The sequence below is a fragment of the Prinia subflava genome, chromosome 1 (genome assembly GCF_021018805.1).
Source record: "Prinia subflava isolate CZ2003 ecotype Zambia chromosome 1, Cam_Psub_1.2, whole genome shotgun sequence".
Taxonomy (NCBI): Eukaryota; Metazoa; Chordata; class Aves; order Passeriformes; family Cisticolidae; genus Prinia; species Prinia subflava.
Window position 1 is genome coordinate 91,138,901 of NC_086247.1, and position 22,126 is coordinate 91,161,026.

General features: G+C 38.0%; 1 protein-coding gene across 5 annotated transcripts in view; it reads left to right on the forward strand.

Annotated features, from left to right (window-relative positions):
- The window catches only part of RANBP9 (RAN binding protein 9), a 39,510-nt gene that overhangs the window by 16,309 nt on the left and 1,075 nt on the right, over positions 1–22,126 (forward strand). The window contains exons 3-13 of one of the 5 annotated variants that reach the window (XM_063403160.1): positions 3,456–3,508; positions 5,962–6,129; positions 9,189–9,211; positions 11,159–11,343; positions 12,145–12,257; positions 13,576–13,684; positions 15,095–15,285; positions 16,941–17,088; positions 18,797–18,915; positions 21,003–21,154; positions 21,811–21,922. In XM_063403160.1, the coding sequence (XP_063259230.1) occupies positions 3,456–3,508; positions 5,962–6,129; positions 9,189–9,211; positions 11,159–11,343; positions 12,145–12,257; positions 13,576–13,684; positions 15,095–15,285; positions 16,941–17,088; positions 18,797–18,915; positions 21,003–21,154; positions 21,811–21,922 (1,373 nt within the window). Of the gene's footprint in view, positions 1–3,455; positions 3,509–5,961; positions 6,130–9,188; positions 9,212–11,158; positions 11,344–12,144; positions 12,258–13,575; positions 13,685–15,094; positions 15,286–16,940; positions 17,089–18,793; positions 18,962–21,002; positions 21,155–21,810; positions 21,923–22,126 lie in introns of those variants that run through there. The other 4 variants (XM_063403151.1, XM_063403169.1, XM_063403178.1 and 1 more) reach the window with 4 other exon arrangements.

Here is a 22,126-nt window from a genome sequence, read left to right on the forward strand (position 1 = left end):
TTTCTTAGTATGTGTTACAGGAAAAAAGTAGATATCATAGTGTCTTTCTTTCTTGACTTTTTCTCTTTGCCTGTGTGGTAAAAAAATTGAATCTTCAGCGAATTTTAAATTCTGTAATTTTGTGGTGTTCCTAAAGTTTCTATATACCTTGTGAAATGTTAACTAGAAAATGTGCTGAGACACTAAAATGGTAACCTATATCTTAATTGAACTGGACTGGAACAAGAATAAATACAATTTGAAGCGAAAAGCCAAGACTTTGTAAAATACGTTTGCTTTCTTGGTCCTCAGTACCAATTTGGTGGCACTTTAAATTGTTTTCCAGCTATAGTCTTTCATTTCAGTCTCTCATGGGTTGATTTCATGTCTTCGATGAGTGGTTGTTACTTTATGAACTCCTGTAAGAGTTGAGCATGTTAATGAGGTGATGAGTAGCAGCCTGTGGGGCTGAAATTGCTCAGAAAGAGGGGCTGCTGAATAAAACAGGGCCATTTGCCTGGATAAATGATGCTCCCACTGCGGCAGCCAGGGACTGGCTAGGTAGGGAGCTGAGGTGGAGGGACAGCCCTCAGGTACTGAGGGAGGCAGCATCAGAGCCATACCATTGTTCACCCTCTCTGGTCTCTCAAGCCGTGCTGCGTCAGGTCCATTTTTGGAAGGTGCTACAGGATGGACTGAGGGTGCTGCTTTGTAGTGCTGACACGTGCACTTCCCAGGACAGCTCTTATGGCCTGACATAGCTACAGGCAGGAGGAACAGGTCTGGTTCGGTCTCCTAGACCAAACCTATTAACATGACAGGACAGCAAGAAGTGTCATGGACTTGAGCGTTCTGGGCCTGCATTGCACTTGGGCTGCTTGTTGTGCTGCCCATCGTTTTTGTTATAGACTAGGGGAGGAAAATTTAAATACGTAGCTCTGCCACGCTTCTTCTCCTGATCCGGATGTGCATGAAATGTGAACTTCAAGCAGCAAACAGGAGGACAATTTATCTACTTCCTCTCACTGAAGCAATTGTTTTTGCAGACCCTGACTCTTGACCTGAACAAGGGTTAAGTGTCTTAAAAAAAAACAAACAAAAAAATAAATTTGATTCTGTGAAGGTTACACTATGAGGAAAAAGTAAGAAATTTATATACAGTGGTTTGGCATAAATACAGCTCCTGCTAATAATTAGAGCATTTAAAGCCTGTCTGTCATGGTGCTGTTTTCCCCCTCAATTTATAGTGTACTAATGTAGTTGAACATGAGATTACCTATCAACTGTAAAAAATAATGAATAAGCTTAATTGATGAGCCTTTAATTTTGCTCACTTCAAACCATAAGTTGTAGACATTCCTTTTGCTTTGTATGATGTGAGATGTCTATAGTAAATTTGTTAATTATTTGGAATGTTTTCATCTAACTTCAGTTTCTATTAATAGCAAGTCTCCTTCATGAAATAATGTTTCAAGTAGTTGTAAGTGAATCCCAGGGAAAAATACATATTTTTGAACATCTGTCTCCTTCCTGAGATGGTGTTAGTGCCTGGTGCTTTCCAGTCACTGCCTGTGGGTAAAGGTTCCTTGTTCCTAGCTGTATTAAATACAGTTTGTCTGTGTTTACAGCTGTTACTGAGGAGGCTTGGAAGTTAGGCTATCTGAGGAAGAAAACAGTGGTGATATCAAAAGGTTGCCTAGACAATGATCTTCTGTCTAATACTTTACATTTTTGTGTAACCATAGTCTTGTTACTGTAAAAGTACTGAAACAAAACCTTCATTGCATTTTTAATATTACTTCTGTTCAAAGACTTTTTGCAGTCTGTGGAGTTCAAAATATCTAAAATTGTTTTTAAAAGTAAACATCTTTTCTTTAATGAACAAGAGATTTTCAGTCTTTACATGAATATCCTTCATGCGTCAGACCCCAGACTATGCTAATAACAGCTCTGCCTTTATTATCTAAGACAAAATCAAGGGGTTTCCTCTTGTTGCTTTCATTTATAATTGTTTTGTTGAGTCTGCTGCTGCAGTGGTGCCTCAGTAATGTATTCAGCAATGCAGCAAAGACTAATCCTTTTGTTTGTTGCCCTTTGCTTCAGCTCTTCAGTATTTTTAAGTGTGATATCTGCTATATATGGTTCTGAGGTTCCATTTCATGCTGGCATGTTTGAGGGAGAGGAAGATGGTATTATTATACAGTAGAAATTATCAGAGGAGGGCTTTGTAAGTATAAGACATAGAATCAGGTAAGATAACTGTTGGAAGTGATCTGCAGAAAAAGCAGAAACTCCTGTACACAATTAAGTATATCACTTCTGAGATGTCCTGCTCAGTTTCATTCTGTGTCAAAAGCATTTTAAATAGCAGATTAACTTGCACTTCTAAGTGGAATCATTGCTTAAAAAAATCATTTTCTGAGATAAGAATACAAAGGTCACGTTTGTTGACTTAAACAGTTTTTAGATTGCCACAGCTGAATACTTTGTTTTCATATGGTTTATTGATTCATAGCAAAATTTTGTTAACTGATGTGAATTAGTATCAAAATACTTTGATTTGGTAAGTAGGAAATGTAGGTTTAGGTGATTTTTAGATGCTTGCTTTAGTTGTTGGAGGGGGGTTGCGTTATTTTGGGCAAGGGACAGTGTTGAAAGCCAAGCTTTTTATATTCTTGTTGTCTTGGTAATGGCATTAGTTTTGCTTAAAAAACATGCAAATTTGATTTTGCTACCTACTAATAATGTTATTTAGGGGTGAAGAAAGTCTGAATTTCAGCTTTCCAGCATTTGTTATTAAATTGTTAGCAATTGTACTGGACACTGACTTTATTAAAACCTTTTTATAAAGCTGGCTTTTGGACTTTATTTCAGATTGCTGGTTAGTATAGTGCAAATATTTTCCCCTCATTAGTTTGCCATCAGATTGCAAACAACTAAGTGTCATTGCTGGTAAATTTCTCAAGTTAACATTCTGCTCTGCAATCCAGGCCTTCAATATTTTAGTGTGATCTTTTCATAAGTGCTGTGCAAGGATGCCTTTTGCTGCTAAAGTAATGCAGTGTTGCATGTATTTTATAAAATTACTCATTCCAGTTTGTCAGCAGAACATCATTGGGTATGTTGAAGATGGTGAAATTGGTCTGTGTGTGGCTGTACCCCTCCTTTCAAAATAAACTGTGACCTTTGCCTTTCTTTGTTCGTGCTTTAAACATTTTAGCTAATACCATTATTCTCCATCAAAAACCCCAGAAGCGAAAAAGAAAATAAAGTTGTCCTTCCCTCCTGAAAAGACAGGATCTGTCGTTATTAAACCATATATACTGGGAATCCCTTGTTCTTATGCCACTATTAAATGACCTCTCAGTAGCTTGATTGATAGATGATTAGTCGGCATAGTGTTTCTTGGCAATGTTTCACATACATATGTACTTTTGTAAGAGACAGATGCATTTCTTTTGTTCTTTCATTTTTAGTTACATGGGAATTGGGCTTTCGGCACAGGGTGTGAACATGAACAGACTACCAGGTATGTTTCAGTTACTTACTTTGTTTTTTAAAATATGCTTCACCTTTGGTGATCAATGGAATGTAGCATGACACCTCTGTGTTATATCTGTTACTAGAGTTGTAACACTTGCAGCTGAAAAGTTTAACTTCTACTGAACATTTGCTCCTATACTACTTCTGTCTGCTTTTACTGTTATTTATAACATTATGCAGATACCTTTTAGCAAACAAATACATTTTAAAATTTTTATCATGTGTCCTGATAAATTGAAGCTGTAGATTTCCATGCTCTGTACGCTGGATTTCTAGCAATAAAGATGAGCTACTATGATAAAAACTTTGTCAAATATGGAGAGAGCTCTCCTTCTGTCAGTTTCTGTACCTTTACCTTTCCATCTTCATAGTAAGAGTGTGTAGCCCAGTTAGCAATTGTCTGTAGTATCTCTGAATAGTACTTAAGAAATTTTTGTGTGCGTGTACATAAACGATTGGGTTTTTAACAGATCTTTAAACGTGTAAAAATGTCTTGGTTTGGAAAGACAGGTATCTGTCAGGGAAAACTGGAGTTTCCCTTGGAGTGGAGATTGTAAAAACCCCCTCCCTCCAAATTATTACAATTTTGCAATGAGGAGCTGTCAGGCAAAAATATGGGAATAGGAGTAACAGTTCTTTACTAGGAATATTAAAAATGCAAATGCAGTAATACGAAAAAAAAAACAAGCAAGCAAACAAAAAAGAGTCCTAGAAAACCCTGATGGAGTCAGGAATAAGACCTGATACCCTGTTGTCAGGGTGTTGGAAGCAATCCAAATCAGTCCTCCTGGAGTGACAGATGTGGTTGTGTTGGAGTAGAGATGATCCTGTAGTGGTGGTGAGATGAGTCCGGTCTTCCTCTGAGAATCCAGTGGAAAAGAGGATGCTTGGTGTTCTACATCTCAGTTTTTATCTTAGGAGGAATGGCTGGCTCCCTCCCCACTGGGTGGAGCATCTCACAATAGGATGGTGTAATGTGTCATGTCATTGGTGAGCCTTAATGGCCCATTAACAGAAGATATTCCCCGGAGGGTGCACAGTGGTGGAAGAGATAAGAAACACTGCCCTGCCTGGTTTTAACAAATGGTCTATTATCAGAAGGTATCTGCCTCCCTCCCCCCTGGAGTTACAAGAGATAAAGGAAAAAAACCAAAGATCTCTCCAACTGGTTTCAACAGATGAAATAGAATACAGAATACAGAATTTTTTTTTTGTTACATAACCCAACACAAAAAAAAATCCACCCAAAACCAACCAATCAGCTGACTTCCTTGAAATTATCAAAATCTAAAACTGTGTTGAGTTGATACTTGACTATCTGCATTTTCTTACTTTTGAGTTTTAACTTTCTTACCCAAATGCTCTGGTAGAGATTCATATTATGACTGCAAGTCCCCATTACACTATGAGCCCATCTAAGGCTGATGAATTATTACTGAGTGGCATTAAGTTTGAGTATGATTTAGGATGCTATAATTATCAAAGATACTACTAATCAATGCAACTGCAATAATTTGGGGTTGTCTTTAATTTACTGAGAGATGCTTAATATGGTACCTAGCTGAAGCTACTGATGATAAAGATTAAGGGTCTAAGTGTGGAAAATACTTCCAAATTAACCTGCTAGGCAGCAGCTTGACAGAACAGGTTCAGTATTGAATTGCAGAGAGTGTAGATAGGTATTTATAAAAGAGCAGAGACCAAAATTGCATGCTGTGAATTTCATTGAGTAGTGCAACAGTATGAAGCTTCTTAAAGATTCTACAGCTTCTTCACCTGCAAAATCAGCACCATGTTTGCATGTATAATGATTTGCTCTTGGCTGTGATTTTCACCTGTATTGCTAATTTTTTTCCTTTTATGTAAAATTTATTTTTATTTTCAGGGGCAGCACAGCTAGTTACACTTTAGTCTGGAGATTCTGTTATTATGCAGAGGCTGCTTGCTGCTGAATAGTCATTGAGAATAATCAGGACTAGAAATATGTTTCCCCAGAGATGCCTGTTTGGTTTTTAGCCAGGAAGAATCTGATTATGACATATGGTAGCTTTGCAAAATTAAAGGGAGAACAGGAGAATCTTCACTGCTTTACTGGGACATGTCAGATCTGTATATAGCTTTATGAATTTCAGCCTTGTAGCTGATTATATTTCTGGTGTTGGTAATATTGTCTGTTGGCATGAAGAGAAAAATGTGTTAGCTGAAATTGCATTACCTGTTACATACTACAAATGCAATTACTTATTCAGCCGTTTTGGTAAAGAAGTTGTCATTTTAGAGATTACACAGCTTTCCTAGATAAGAAATACTAGAAAGCAGAAAACTGAGCATGGTAATTAACGGTATTAACCTGGCTTATATAGATACCAACTTAGCGCGGTCTTTATTTTATTTCATGATGAAGAAAATGAACAAATTGCATATGCTTTTGTTCTCTAGGTTGGGATAAACATTCATATGGTTACCATGGAGATGATGGACATTCATTCTGTTCCTCTGGAACAGGACAACCTTACGGCCCCACGTTCACTACGGGCGATGTCATTGGTTGTTGTGTCAACCTTATCAATAACACCTGCTTCTACACCAAGAACGGACACAGCCTGGGTATGGAGGAGTGCTGCCTTTCATGACAGCCTTATGTCCTTAAGTCTGTGAATTCGAAGCCCTCTTCACATCAGGAGCAACGGGTTTGAATAGTTTTCTTGGTAGTTTGATAGTCTATGAAGTAATTAAAGAACGGGGAAAAATTATTTCTTCTCTGCCATTTGCAATAACATTCCTTGTGAACTTGGGAGGATTCATCTTTCAGCATCTCATTCCACATCGCCCGCATTAATGAATTCCATTTCTAAATCTACAAATAGTGCTTGATGGTCATAACGTAATAGATAATAAGACAACTGAAGATAAGGAGAATGGATATAGCTAAAATTACAGCTGCTATAGGGGTAACACCCAGCTTTCACTAAAAACTTACATTGGATGCATGTTATTTTGAACATATGTTGGAGAATAGTGTCTTTTGGATTCCCAGTCTGGAGTCATTCATAATTGGGCTAAAGCCATAAATTATAAAAATTGAGCTAAAATTAAGTCCATTAAACTCATACAGTAAATTGTAGTATTATGCAACACTGCAAGACAATTTTTGAATTTGAAGATGTCAGGAGTGGGGGGAGTTAAAAATTTTTATGGAACATCTATTTCAGTTACTTCATGTAATGTAATGAGCAAAGATACAGAGTGTAAAGAAAGAAAAAAAATACTTCCTGCATTAAGGAACAAGTATGGGCTTGGGAAGAGATCTTGAAATTGTGCTGAGGGGAGCAGGAACTTTGAAGGGATAAAGCTCAAAGAAGAAAAAGGTTTCTGTGATAGGTAGAAATGTGATAAGGAGAGGAGAGGGTAGCATGAAATGAAGTAAGAGATTATTGAGATAGGTGTTCTTGAAGTTGCTGTTGTATTTTCTTACACTGGCAAACACAAAGTAGGTTTGGAAAAAGGGAGAAGGATGTGGTTTAAATTCTTTTCCTAGCCGCCCTGAATGAGCCGGACAGTTGGTTTGCTCAGGCCTTGGCCAAACACATCTGACTTGGGAGTTTTCCTGCCTCTACTCACAGCAGGGCTTAGGAGTCTCCTGAGGTCAGTTCCATGTAATCACTTCTGTGATTCTATTCTATCATAATTTAATGCTCCTTCTAAATTGAATGAGTCTGTATACCTTGAGACCTGGGGCAGTGGGACACTTGAGCCATCCACTTTGTAGTTGTTTCTTTTGGCATTCTGTTCCAGAATTGGTCCAAATGGAAGATAATGGGCTTGTGTTTGCCCTAATCTTTAACTGGGTTAAAGCTGAGAAAAGTAATCTTACCTTATTCCCTTTTTGAAACATTCACAATGTACCTGCAGGGAAGTTGGATCATTTGATCAACTAAAGAGACAGGAGTGTTCTTACTACCCTCTGGTCACATGAAAGCATGAGTGAGCTAGGAAGGCAAGAGCAGGACCCTCCTTTTCAGTGGAAAACCTAAAGCAGGCTGGATTAGGCCAACTGAAACAACAGTACAAAAGATTAAAATCTATTTTTAGAGGACTCCAGAATGGCACAGGTGAGGGGAGGCTAATAAAATGTCATCTGTCATAGACTGAGTCTGACAAACACTTTCTGGATTTCAGAAGGAAACCTGACAGCTGTTCTGCTGTCATGAGCTTTGCTAGCTTTAGCTTCTGACGGGAGAAAATTGATTCGGTGTTGAGTGGAAAAAGAAATCAGAAATGTTGTCTTTCTCACTGAGTTATTGCAGCTGCTGGATGTCCAGAATTCCTCTACGTTCGTGACTTGGAGGACACTTATGGTTCTTCTCTGGGCCCACATATATGGTCTAGAATATAGGAAGTCTCTGGCTCAGTCTGGGATTTGATGCTGCAGAAAGAACTAAGCAATTCTCATGCAAGTGTGAAATCCTGGACTGAAAAAAGGCCAAAACCAACTCCCCTCCCGGCCCCTCAAAACCCCAGCACCTACATATCACTTAGTCATCATTTATTTGTCATGCTCACAGCATCCATTTTGGAAAGAGCAAGTTGGTTGTCAAAATTGCCAAATAGAAAAAGTGGTATAGCTTAGAAAAAGTTAGGGTAAGAGCAGGGAATAAATAAAATGATAGCTTTGAGATATGGTGGAAGGAAATAGATTCACTCGGTATGTCATCCTTCTGTCTCAGAAGGTGTGGGTAAGGAATTCAGATGCTCTTGAGGTTTGAAATCCTGGTGAAGAATAGAGATTGAAAATAAAGATAGAATTTAGGACAAAAGGTTAAAAGCTTTGTTTTCATCTTAAATTTGAAAAGATGGTGGTACAAAACAAATTGAAGTTTGAAGGGATAAGTGGATTTGAATAATTCCACATAAAAAAAAATACTTGCACCAGTAAAGGAAATTCTGAAATACTGTTATTATTTGGCTGTCAGAAGGAGATGACTGATACAGTTTTTTTAACTGAAAGCTTCCCACCCCCTGAAATTGCCTGAAGTGTATAGAGGTCACATTTTTCTCTAATCCTGAGACAGCAAAATCACTCCCTAGGCTTTACGGGTAGATGGATGCTTGTAATTATGTAACGAGATATTAAGCTGTTCTGTTTGAAAACCAGAGCATGCCAGTGTGGATTAGCGTGAAACATTTGCAGTCTGGTTTGAAGTATTATAGACATGTGCTGCTTGTGTAAAGATTGTGAGTGAGTATTTATGAAGAAAATACATAGCAAACAAGAAAAGACCATTAAATCTTGATGTTGCAGCATCATGACTTGAAAGTGAAAAAGTATTTTCAGGTATCTTTACCTTTATTCTCTAAATGTAGTATGTAGCCAGAACTTTCAGACTTTGTAATCTGCATATCTATATGTTTTGCTAAATCTTATGACCTATTTTGAAAAAATTAAGGGCAATTTAAGCATGTTTGAATGACCATTACATTTTGCCAAATATCACCATTTATTATTTAAAAACATGAATTGTGCCTAAGCATTGTGGATTTCACCATACTTAACTTATTTCTGAGATAGTTTGGGTGAGATTTCTGAATAGATAATGATACATTTAAGAAAATGAGCCTGGAATCCAGACACATGGAAGTTAATGTTAATTTTCTCTTTATTACAGGCATCGCTTTCACAGATTTACCGGTAAGATAAATGCATTTCCAAACAGTTTTCCTTTGTGTCATAAACAGATGTTTCAGATCAGACTAGCATTTACCTTATGCTTGTTAGAATTGCAATGATAATCTTTGTAGCCAGTTTAGTATTAGATATTTCTGATCATGATTTCAGTGGTGATTTTTTAATTGAAGGAGAAAGTGTTTTGGTTTTACACTGATCCTTACAAGAAGTTTTCCTTTTCAGGTTTTTTTTTTAGCAGAAAATAATACATACAAATAGTTATTCCATACTTTGTCACATTCAAGCCTTACATACAAAGTCAGAGCTGTATTAAACACCAACATGGTGGATGGCTGCTTGAGATATTGTGACTGTAACTCATTCTTGATGCCTGATTTTCACAGTCTTTGCTTCATAGAATCAAATGTATCAAATTCTTTTTTTAAGCTGCTTTTTTTGTGCATACATATCTGAAGTCTTGTCGCTTTTGGGTCAATTAAATTGTGCTTTCCTTAAAACTGGCATCTGTTCCCTATACTACTGATACAGGCATGATGCTGCACTTACTTTGGTTTTCTTCTCATCGACTTCATTTCTGATTTAATCTGTTTAAGGTGCAGTGTGTGATGCACGTCCATCTGGCCAGCTACTCCCTTTGTGTGGCCTTAAGAGGCAAGGACAGATATTAAGGAAAAATGAAGTCAGTAACCCAAGGAGCCTGTTAGTGCTACTGCAGGGTTGAATGTTTTGTGTAGGAAACCACTGCCACTGTTCTGGATCTTCAGGATGCTAGCAGGACTCCTTGCTAGCACATGGTGCCAGCTCAGGAAAACTGACATTGTAATCTGAAGTATGAAGCTGAATCCCTTCCTAGAATCAATGGTTTCCATCTCATTAAAAGATTTGAGACTTGTGGTTTGTTGATAATTTTAGACTAGGTAACAGTACGAGCATGTTTCTTTAAAAAAGCAAATATTGTATTTGTGAAAAGACAGGCAAGATTGGCTTGGGCGTGGCTTGAGCAACCAAAGTATTTTCCATTTCACTGGGTTCTCTGGGTTCCAGAGTTCCTACTGACCTGTGTGTTGATAACTTCTTACTGACAGCTTTAATTTATTTAGCATAGTAGTACTGTAGATCAACATGCCATTATACTGTGCCACCATTGTGTGCCATGTAATTATAATGTAGCTATATTTATTAAATAAACTTCTAAAAAAATTTAAACTACTTCCTCCCACCCACACAAGAGACCCCAGCAACAAAACCCCATTCACAAAATTGATTGCCTTGCATTGCTGAGATGCTCGTTGCATTTAAGAAAATTGCCTATATCCCAATAGGCAGAGTTTGCCTTTCTCATATTTGGTATATTTTCAATTTGCATGGAGGCTTAATCTCTAAGCAAAAAATAAAATTGAGACAACAGTAAATGTTGTAAAGTATTTTCCTAGATACAAGTCCAGGAATTCACAAAAGCTTCCATGCACTGTTAGGCCATACAATCGGATTGTGAGGCTATTGAGTTTTCTGTCGTGTCAGTTCTTACCATTAAAATTCAGCAGTGTTTTAAGTATTTCACTGTAAAAGGAAAATGACCCATTTTGTAAGTTTAATTTCTGTTCTCTTTTTAAAAGAAGAAAGCAGGTCTTTAAAAATCATCAAAAATTTTTACTTAATATTTTGTGGAATTCAACCCAAAAGTTGTAACATTTAGCACACTTTAAAAAGTGTATTTTCTGACTAGCATGTCAGTAAGATTTTTTTCTTCCAAACTAAAAAGAATTATGAGCACTGGGAATAAAATTAGTCAGTGATTGTACTGCTGTATTGTCAGAAGCTGCTTTTACTGTTGAAGCAGGCTGCTAGAAGCCGTGAGATTATTACTAGAGATGAAAAAAAAAACCCCAAACCCACAACAGTGGGGATTTTAGAACAAGTGTCAAAAACTAACTAAAATATTTCTTGCAGCCAAACTTGTACCCTACAGTAGGGCTTCAAACACCAGGAGAGGTTGTGGATGCTAATTTTGGACAACACCCATTTGTATTTGATATTGAAGACTATATGCGAGAGTGGAGAACCAAAATTCAAGCACAGATTGACAGATTTCCAATAGGAGATCGGGAAGGAGAGTGGCAAACAATGATTCAGAAGTAAGACTTGTAATATTGTTAATTTTTAAAAAAGTTGTTAGTTGCATGATTTCAGAGATCTTTAAAACATTCTATCTCTTGTCTTGTGCAAAAAGTGATGGATACTATTAAAAATAGTACAAGTAATTTTGTTACCAGGTTTGATAACAGTGTAAATGGGAGCATGAAGAGATTTTGTGGCAGAGTCGTCTGTATCATTAATAGTTTGGACTTGATAATGATGAGTTTGAGACTTCTGTTCTGATTTGACCTAATACAGATCGGGGAGTTTGTAGGAAAGTTGCCATGGTTGTAATGGGCAGTTTTAATACTCTGGGCTCTGGAAATTTCCCTTTGCATTCTCAGCCTTTGGCATGCCAGATTAAGTTGTGTCTCATTAGTGTTTCTTGGAAAAATGGTGGTTGTGACTTTGCATTTTTTGTTTTTTCAGTGAAAACAAAAACTTACTGTGCAGCAATTTCACTTCAGTGTGTGTAATGAGGAAAAAAAACCCAATTTAATCAGCAGTTCATAGTTGAAGTGACCCTGCCTTTGGGTGATGAATAATTGTTAGTAAAATTCATCATAACAAAGTTATGCATTTATTATTTTTAAAAATTCTTTTTCTGTACAGTGTTTTGAAGATTATACTGACTTTTAACTCAATTACTTCTGCCTGACTTGTACAGAAATCTCTGCATTTCAAGTAGAATTTTTCAATTCAGTCAGCTTATTTATCAAAGGGTTTTTACCTTCAGGAGTTCTTGGTTTCTCACCTGTATTTAATGAGTATTTCTGAGTTTTGTTTTTGTTTATTTTTAGAATGGTATCATCTTACTTAGTTCACCATGGATACTGTGCAACAGCAGAGGCATTCGCCAGATCCACAGACCAGACTGTGCTAGAAGAATTAGCTTCCATTAAGAACAGACAAAGTAAGGCTGGAAAGCACATTGCATCCCTTTTTTCCTCCCTTAAACAGCTATTACATAAAGCTTTTTCTTAAGCAGCATTGTAGAATTTGCTTGCAGCACTACTCCATAGCCCAGTTCTTTGCTGTCACCTGATGTTACACATGTATGAGCAGCTGTGTATGAAAACTCTGGGCAGTAATACTTTTTAACTTGTTTGATGTAGCAGAATGTGGTAAATTACCTTTTGTGTTGAATGGAAAGTTGTGATATGTCTGAAACAAGTGTGTGTAATGTCTCTGAGTGTTTGTGAGAGCTAATAGTTAGTCACAAACAGGAATATAAAGCTTAGTCTTGACAAACATATTTTTATCTGAACTGTGAAAAGGGATTGAGTTTAGAGAATGTTTTAGAAGTTAAATGAAACTTAAGTTTTCCTGCTTACAGATGGGAGGGGGAAGACGACAAGGACAACTAGCAGCAGTTCAGTTCTAACTTGCCATGCCAGTGCTGTTTTGGCAGCCTGATGGAACAGTGCCTTCCCCTTCCATTTAAATCCCTGCTCTATGACCATCAGCATTTGGGTTACTGTATGACGTACCACATGGGGAAACTGCTCTGGTTGTAGAACAACACTTTTGTTTGGTCTGGTTTTCATTTGGATCAGTTTCTCTGTTGGTGGAGAGAGCTGGGAGGCTGTTTGCAGCTTGAGCCAAGTTACAGCCACAGAAGCATCAACTAAAGCAGGGACTGTTGTGAAAGATTTTTCTCAACTGTAATTTGATTAGAAGTATGTGTTGTAGGTGAAGGAGACTAATTTTTTGTTTTTCTTAGTCAAAATTGAACCTGTAGGAGTGGGATACAATTTGGATGTTCTTGAGTGACAGTAGTTTGGTATGTATTTATAAAGTTGTGAAAATGAGAAATAAATCACACAGGAGTGGCTGCAGTCTTACTCCAGCTCTAAATGTACAGTCTGACTACAAAGCAGTTGGATGCTGGCAATAAATAAAAATACTGAGTTCTCATTTAGACACATGTAGGTGGAGTGCAGTTCTTAAATTTTCCTGTTGAACATTTTAAGGAAGCATGATCTTTCTTTACACTAATTTTTTCTAAAAGGAAAAAAATCTTGTTGACTGATGGTTGCAGTGTCTTTTAATCGTTAATGTATGTGTATTAATCCATAAGCTCTCCATTTAACTGATGTTGGTTTTGCTGAACAGAAATTCAGAAATTGGTTTTGGCAGGATGAATGGAGAACCCATTGAAACAACATAACAGCTGTATCCAAGTTTACTAGAAAAAAATCCTAATCTCTTATTTGTTTTTTGGTGAACAGGAATTCAGAAATTGGTTTTAGCAGGAAGAATGGGAGAAGCCATTGAAACAACACAACAGTTGTATCCAAGTTTACTAGAAAGAAATCCTAATCTCTTATTTGCATTAAAGTGAGTCTTCAAATTATACAGATGTGTGTTTATAGATGGCACAGTACCTTCTGAGACAAGACAGTTACTCATTTAAAGCTTTCACAGAAATTTATACAAAGTTAAGCAGCGCTTTTTAGAAAATGTGTATATTTCACTTTTTTATGCTCTTCTTATTTGCTACATGTTTAACTAGGTTTTGTCATCGAGGTCCTGGTTTGCAGCATAATTCACATCTCCCTGTAGACTTGTTCTCTAGAACTAAGTTCTGTAGGTTTTTTTAATGGGTTTTAGTCCATTTGGGTGTCAAGTAAAACTTAAAATGGAAACTGATACATAGTGACACGTTCAAAAAGGTTAAGAATCCTGATGGCATAAGTTAGTCTGTTCCTCCAAAGGGGTGACAGACTTTAAAGACCAGTTTAAATGAGCTGTTTCATTCCATGCCACTTTACTAGAAACCTCTGGCTAAAACTGTGGAAATTCTGTAATCCCAAAGAGTTCTCTTGGCTTCCCAGGCACACAATAGTCACCTTCATTCTGGCGCTTTTACTTGCCAGCTGCACTGTTCTCCAGAATTTCCTATCACAATGCAGTGTTGGAATGTGGAAAAAATGTGTTATCTCCTCTAAGAACAAAGCACTTTAATTTTATGTTCAGTTAAGTAACTGGGAATGTGTTTGAAGTCTGTCATGCTCAAGTGCTGAACAGAATTCACATGATAGTACTCCAGACTTATCACAGAATTCACAAAATGCGAACATTTTGATGAAAGACTTCACTCAATAGCATCAATTGTAGGTTATCTTTTTCTCATTTTGTCTTTCTAAATTTTGCTGTTCTGTTGAGGCTTCCGAAGCCTAAAGTATAAAGCAGGAGTTCTGAGCTTCCTTAAAGTCCATAGTAAAACCTCCTTATCTAAAATGAAATTGCCAGAGAGCAACAGCCTCTAAAGGGAAGGTTTGTATGGGAGTTCACTTTTCAAACTGTTTTCTAGTGCAGGTGTTTAATGTTAAAAGTTACTCTTTAATGCTTAATGTTCCAGCCAGTCAAACTGTTCTCATTTACTTTGAGAGAAATGACAGACATGACAACATAAGGACATATCGTTCTCAAGAAATAACCTTGCCCCTGCCAATAAAAGAAAACAGTTAGAACAAGAAAATACAGTTTAAATCTCTCAAGTTTGAGGACTTAGTGACAAAGGCTGTCCTCCAAGGATAATATTCCTGTTTTGCTCCCTCATAAATTTGTAATTGTGTATTTCTGGTGGAACGTTCCAGAGCTTATTGATGATTGGGCTATTGACATCCAGTATTTTGTTGAGTCAGACTTGTTCTATATTTAACACTAAAATGAAATCATTGCTATCATTGGTAATTTGAAATGTGGAAATGGTTTTATTAGCTTAACTGTTTGCCTTTTGTTTAGGGTGCGCCAGTTCATAGAGATGGTGAATGGTACAGACAGTGAAGTGCGGTGTTTGGGAGGCCACAGTCCAAAATCTCAAGACAGTTACCCTGTTAGCCCACGGTCATTCAGTAGTCCTAGCATGAGTCCCAGCCATGGAATGAACATTCACAATTTGGCAACAGGCAAAGGGAGCAGCACACACTTCACGGGTAAGTTCACGTGGAGGATAGGCCACACAGATGTGGACATACCCCACCACACGGATTTTTTTTTTTAACTTAAGATTTTCTGCTGAATGCTGTGTGTAACAGTAAAATTTTAATGATTAAAATACATGATTTCCAGTCACTGGGAAAACCAGAAGTTTCATCACCTAATTTTTGCATGTGCTCTTGGCTTTACTTCTTGTAAAGTAGGTTGCCACCAGTTTCTAAGAAGCGCTTCCCTCTGGGAGGTGGAAGGTTCTGATGTGAATTTCTGTTGTCCTTTTGATGACAATTTATGGCTTGGGCAGGGTGGTTTAAATCCAGTAAGTGGTGTATATGATCCATTTCCTGTGGTGTTGGTGGAGAAGTCAGAATAGCTGTGGTTGAGAAGGAAACACCAGAAGCTGGGCGGTGTGGATGAGTAAAAGACGTTCTGCTGGCAGCCACATTTCAGTCTGCACGGCTGAAAAATTTCTTAGAGCATTTAAGTAATGGGAAATCTTCAGTGGGAATCCATTAATGTTCAGAGCTGCCCCAAGCTTATGGGGAGATCCCTGTGCCTTCCAAAGCACCTCTACTGAGAGGAAGCTGAGTTTGTTAAAATGGACTTGAACATGACATCCTTGAGAACTAAGACTCTTGAGGTAGCAGAGACCATCAGCTGTCACTTCTATTCCATTTCCAAATCCAAACTGGAGCTGATTTGGAGCACTTTATATTTTTTTCTCTCTGGGGTGGAGTGGAAAGCCAGTGTAGCCTGGCCTCCAGAGTTAACTGCTGCCCTTGGAAGGGACAGCAGCTTTGCTTTTCTTTCGTCTGTGTCAGGAGAGTACCATCATGTGTGTCAGTGGAGAGCCACTCAGATTTTCTGGTTGTTCTTCAGGTGGTTATTGGGATGTATTGTAGAAAGTACTTGTAACTTTTGTAATTCTGAAAACAGAGCCAGATTGATGAATGTATTATTAAAATTGATGTTTGGGATTTTGTAAATGGCAGGAGCTGTTTTATTTATAATAAGCCTTTTCTGTGATCTGTTTCTATTTTAGAACATACTAGGGAGCTCTTGGTTTGATGGAACTGGCAATTACGTGTTTGTTTCAAATGGTAGTTTTCCTGTTATATTTTAGAGGGGTCAGAAGGGATTTTAGCTAGGCATCATAATTTTACAGCATGCTATAATTTTACTTAGCAAAGCACAATATTAACAATTAAAATAATTACATGGTGAAGGAGGGAGATCGTATGTAAGTATGGCAACATGCAAAGTATTCAGCACTGAATTCTACTGCACTTTTATCAAAAGAATTATGTGATCAAGAATTAATAATGTTTGCTTCCACTGATTAAGATTACAGTGGCCTAGAAAAGATTTTCTAAAAAACTCTTCTATATGAGTGCAGTTTTCTGTTTTACCAGTATATTAGCACAGCTGGAAAAACCATCTTGTGTCTGTGTTCATACTGGTTAAATAATGCTTAACTTCTGCACTCTGAAAGCATTAAAGGTTCAAATGGCTGAAACATGGAGGTGAAGTACTTGAGTCTGTGTGACAAATTTAGCATAGTTGTTCCTGGTCAGTAAACGCTTTACTTATTTATTTCTACAGACTTATCTGTAAGTACCACTCTATGACTACAATAGTTACAATTTTCTTGCAGGGTTTGAAAGTAGTTGCAGTAATGGAGTAATATCAAATAAAGCTCATCAGTCTTACTGTCACAATAAACACTCGAGCACCAGCTTGAACGTACCGGAGCTCAACAACATAAATGTATCCAGATCACAGCAGGTTAACAGCTATTCCAGGTAAATGAACTTAGATGCTTCTAAATCACATTAAGGCTTGTGTTCTCCATGTGTTTGCATGGCAGGGAAGAATTTTCAGTGGGATTTAATGTGGTTTTTTTTCCCAAAAACAGTTGAAACATAGTGTAAGGAGCCAACAGCTTGTGATAACTCTGGTTGTTTTGACAATTCAAGCTCAATAGACCTTTTTCTCCTGTTGGGTTAAAGAAATGCAATGGAGAAAAATAAATTACCTTGCTTATAACTCTGGTCAATTTTGAAGTTGTATAATGAAGATTAGTTAGCTCTTTGGCACTTGGGATTTTAATTGAAGCCACTGACACTGATTTCAGTGTGTTGCACATAGGTAATGAAAAGTTTTCCAGATACTCTGCATTGGTGGCAGTATCTGCAAAGTAAACACAATTGAGATGCATATGAAGTGTGGATTCCCTTTCACTGTATTCACCAGGATTGTTTGCCTACTGCAGTCACTGTCACGAGTGCAAACACATTCAGTTCAGAGAATGGAAATACATCTGCTAACCAGGGTTAATGAGGTTATTCACAACCAGCACATATTAAGCTCTGGGTTGCATGGATGCAGCAGAACCTAATTTGAGATGAAATGCAACAGCTCTCAGCTGCATTGTCCTGAATGGATTTCCAAAACTACCACATACAATGCAAGGATGTGGTGGTGGTGACCAAAAGTATTTTAGTTGAATAGTGATAATTGGAATAAAAAGGTAAGAATAACAGTCTACTTGTTAACTTTCCACAATTTCTGTTAGCATCAGCAGTTGCCTCTGCCAGAAGGCCTGGCAGTGTCCAGGCAACTTGGAGATTTTTCATGGAGGAAGACAGTTCCTTGGCTGTGTTCTTGCCCAGTCTGAGAGGCCTTTTGGTTTCCTTCTTCAAAGGAAGCTGAGTATTTTTGGTTTCTTAGAAGCAAGATACTAAACTTCCAAATTGAATCTGTTTGGTCTTGACAGAGGTTTTAGGTTGCTGTTCTCTGTGATGGAACAGAACAGGCCAGGATGCAACTGTCAGCAAAGCTCAGTCCCCAAAGCCACGCTGGCATTTTCTAAAAGCACTTCTGTGAGCTGCTGCGAGCAAACAGTGGTGAGGAGTTGAATGCTCTGCATTTGTCACTGAGTGTCTCTTCAGTGTTCTGCTTTACTCAGCATTTGCTTTGGGGTTTTCTTTTTTTGTTTTTCCTCTGTTGTTCCACAGAGTAAATATGAGGAGAAGGCATTTTTAAAAAATAACTAGTTACGTAAATATGGTATTTTGAAACTAGGATATATATTGACTTAACTATATTTTTATGTATAAATATTAACTATATTAAACAGTGGGAGTAGTATATTTCCTCAGTGCATTTTCTTCAGCCCTACATACATACAGTTACATAAACAAGGTAAGAACTTCTTGGTGTGTATTTAGAAAGTGTTATATTCCATACTCCTGAATAATGGGGGACATGTTTAATTTTTCAGCATCTGAAAATAGTATTTTACTGAAAACTAATGTTGAGGCAGCCTTGAAACTTTCCATGGTGCTCTGGTGTCACCACTTGCTATCGAAGAAACTGTGGTCTAACTTGGTAATGTCTAACAGCAGCTTTTCAGTAGCTAAGATGAGGAAGTGCTGTGATGAAGTTGTAAATAAAACCTAAGTGCTTAAATATGAGTAAAACTTGTATTTGTTACTCTCTTTTCAGCAGTGATGTAGACATGGAAACAGATCATTACTCCAATGGGGTTTCTGAGACTTCATCCAATGGCTTCCTAAATGGTAGTTCTAAACACGATCACGAAATGGAAGAATGTGACACAGAAATGGGTCTGCAGTGATATTTCTTACATTTTTATTAAGTGATGGCAACAAGGTTATGTTTTTACTTGCAATGCTTCCCAACTTGGAAATTAGGGTTACTAGCTCAAATCTTAATTTTCTGATTGTTTGTTTTGCTATTACTAGACATAAATTTTAGAACCACTGATTTAGGTGGTCCAATATCAGTGTGAGAACAGGGGAAATGGGTAGCTCATGGCTACTGAAACTAGCATTAATTTCTAAGGAAGTACCTTTGAGAAGAAACACCCAGTTGTGTAGCAACCTGTGTTAGAGTTGGGAAATTGCTTCTCCCTCTTCCCATTCATGGTTCTCATGGCATCTTTGTGCTCCACAGTAATCACAAAAATTCTAAATCTTTTATATTGAAATGCAAAGTGCTAATATTTAATGCTCAAGAGCTTTATTTGGGAAATGTAAAAAATGAAAAACTAACTTTTCCCCCATGTTTTCCACCAAAAAATACCAATTTATATAGTTATATATAGTTACGAGCTAAAAATTAACTTTTACTTAATTTGCTTTATACTCTGTCATGCCTGTTGATGTTGGTGACAAATGAGTGTTTAAATCCCCTCTGCTTGCCCTTTGTGCAGCTGCAGAATTGGTACTCAAACAATTGATTTAAGCAGCTGTCAGTTAACGTGTAGTTTAAATGAAATGTGAAACTGGCGACCTTCAGAATGCAGCAGTGCGTGCAGAGGTCTGTGAGCGCTTCCCAGTTCGGGCCATGCGCTGCTGCTGATCCTGCAGCTTTGCTGGGAAATGCAGGTAACTGTGCAACAGCAAATGTCATCCTGTTACAGCCCTGCAAGGAGGAATGCAAGCTGCCAGACCATTTTCCCTGCATTATGCTCTGAAACTGGATAATAGCAAGACCTTATTTCTGTGGCAGAAACCCCAAAACAGTCCTCGCTCTCTTGCAGCCTTTTGCGCAGAGGCTTGCTGTGACAGACGTGCAGCAGCTGCACAGGGCGCAGAGTTGTGTTTTTTGTAACGTAGTTGTCTCCTGCCTTTGGAAAGTCATGTCTTAGGTTAGGGTGAGCTAGGGACAAACTCCACTGCTTGAAGACTGTGGGTGCTTCACCTGCACTGTTGCCCTGCTCCCAGTTTGAGTCTAGTGGTTTTTCACTTTTTGAAATACCTATATATTCTCCTTAGTGCTGTGTATGTAAGGTTAAGTAGGCAGGTATTTTCCAGAGGTGATACATCTAAGGAAAAAAAACTGGCCAGTTAAAAATCCTTTTGTGAAACAGTAGTCAAAATACATCCCTAGATAGTAGTGTTAAAGTAAGAAAGAAGAGTGGATTTGTAATAGAGGAGTCTATCAAAATGCTAATTTTAAAACTTAATTCCATTAATGAAAAAATACAAGGAATGTGGATAAATGTCTTTTTTTTAAATGTGGTGCTTTAGGTGCTAAAATTTTTTAAATTTTAAAAAAGCAGATTTTTCAAAAAAGCCAAGGGTTGGTTTACTGTTCATAAGCTGCATCAATGTCTTTTAAAATAACTAGTATTGGGGAATATTGTAGGAAACAGTCAAGAAATTAATTGTAATGTCCTGCTTGATGACGAAAGAAGGCTGAAATACCCAAGTGATTGAGATTATGTGTTCTGCAATGAGCATGAACAGTCTAAATGATTGTCTTGTAGCAGAAGCCATCATGGCCATTGAGGAAGTTCAGCTTTTTTTACCCTCTATTAGCTCCCAGTTTGGTGTATCTTCAGAAATGCAATGCTGAAGAAGAAAGAAAGTTAGAACTGTGTGGATTTGATTGTTATTGTTTAATTCCCCCGTAAAATTTTAGGGTAAAAATCTGGTTTATCTTCTAGTTAGTTTAAAATTGCCCCTTGCAAATAGACAGCACATGCTGTGACCGCCTTTGCCGTTAGTTAACCAGGTCTCTTAAATGTTTATAAGGACTGGTTGCAGTGCGTGGGACAGCACAGGGGGCTCTGGCTGACCTGCTCTCTCTGGGCAGGCAGCTGTGTTTGAGTGAGATCAGTCTGTAGATCCATAGGTTGTTCCCCTCGGCTCTGTCAGTGGTGATGATGACGATATCGTTTCTTTAGAAGTAGATTCAAGTCAGTTAAGACGCCAGCTGTGTGGTGGCAGCCAAGCAGCCATTGAAAGGATGATCCATTTTGGAAGAGAATTGCAAGCAATGAGTGAGCAGCTAAGAAGAGAATGTGGCAAGAACACAGTGAATAAGAAAATGCTCAAGGTATGTTTAATCTTCTTGTAAACTCTGCTGCCCAGCAGGAATTTCCCACAGCATGCTGTGCTGGAATACTGTTCTGCTTTAACTTCTGCCATTATTGACATGTCTCAGAGTGAGTGTTCTGGTCAGCTGTGGTGTAGCACTGTCTTCTCCTTTTGTCTGTGTAGCACATGCACAGGAAGATAATTTTGTGCTGTTACACAGTTAAAAACACAAATTAATTTAGCACTTTCATTTCTGTCATTTGTGACCACATACCTTGGCCTCTTGAATCAAAGTTCTGGTTTTGTCTCTAATGATAAATGAACTGCAAAAGGATTGGTAGAGATGCCCAAAATGTGCTGTCATTAGTACTCTGCATGTTAATTAGTTTGCTTTGATTTGAGACTACTCTGGGAAGGAATTCTCCTGCCAAAGACTGCGTGCAGTTTTCAGTCTGTTTTCTCTTACCCCATCACTTAGTAAAATAATGCTACCTTTTGCCTTGCTCTCGGGGAAAAAACACTAAAGGGAACAAGTCCTGTCACAGTTTATCTTTTTGTATTGATGGACACTGACAGTCACCTTTGTGATTCTGAATCAAAATAGTTGAACAAAATAGCCCTTCTTTTCACTAGCAGTGTGCAGATGCAGGTGTAATAAAAGCCATCTTCCCACAGGATGCATTCAGTTTACTTGCTTATTCCGATCCCTGGAGCAGCCCTGTTGGAAATCAGCTTGACCCCATACAAAGAGAACCAGTGTGCTCTGTGCTGAATAGTGCAATACTCGGTAAGTGCGGCCTGCTGGGTGCCTCCCCTTGGCCCACAGGGTGGCCCTGCTGCTCCACCCCAAGGATAGCAGTGTAGGGTACACTCTTCTGGGAGGAAGAGGGATGGTTTGGGAGAGTATGCAAAATAACAGGTACTTGTCTGCTTTTGAAATTCAGAGCAAAAATGGGCCCGTTCAATAACGGTGCTGTGCACCGTCACTTTG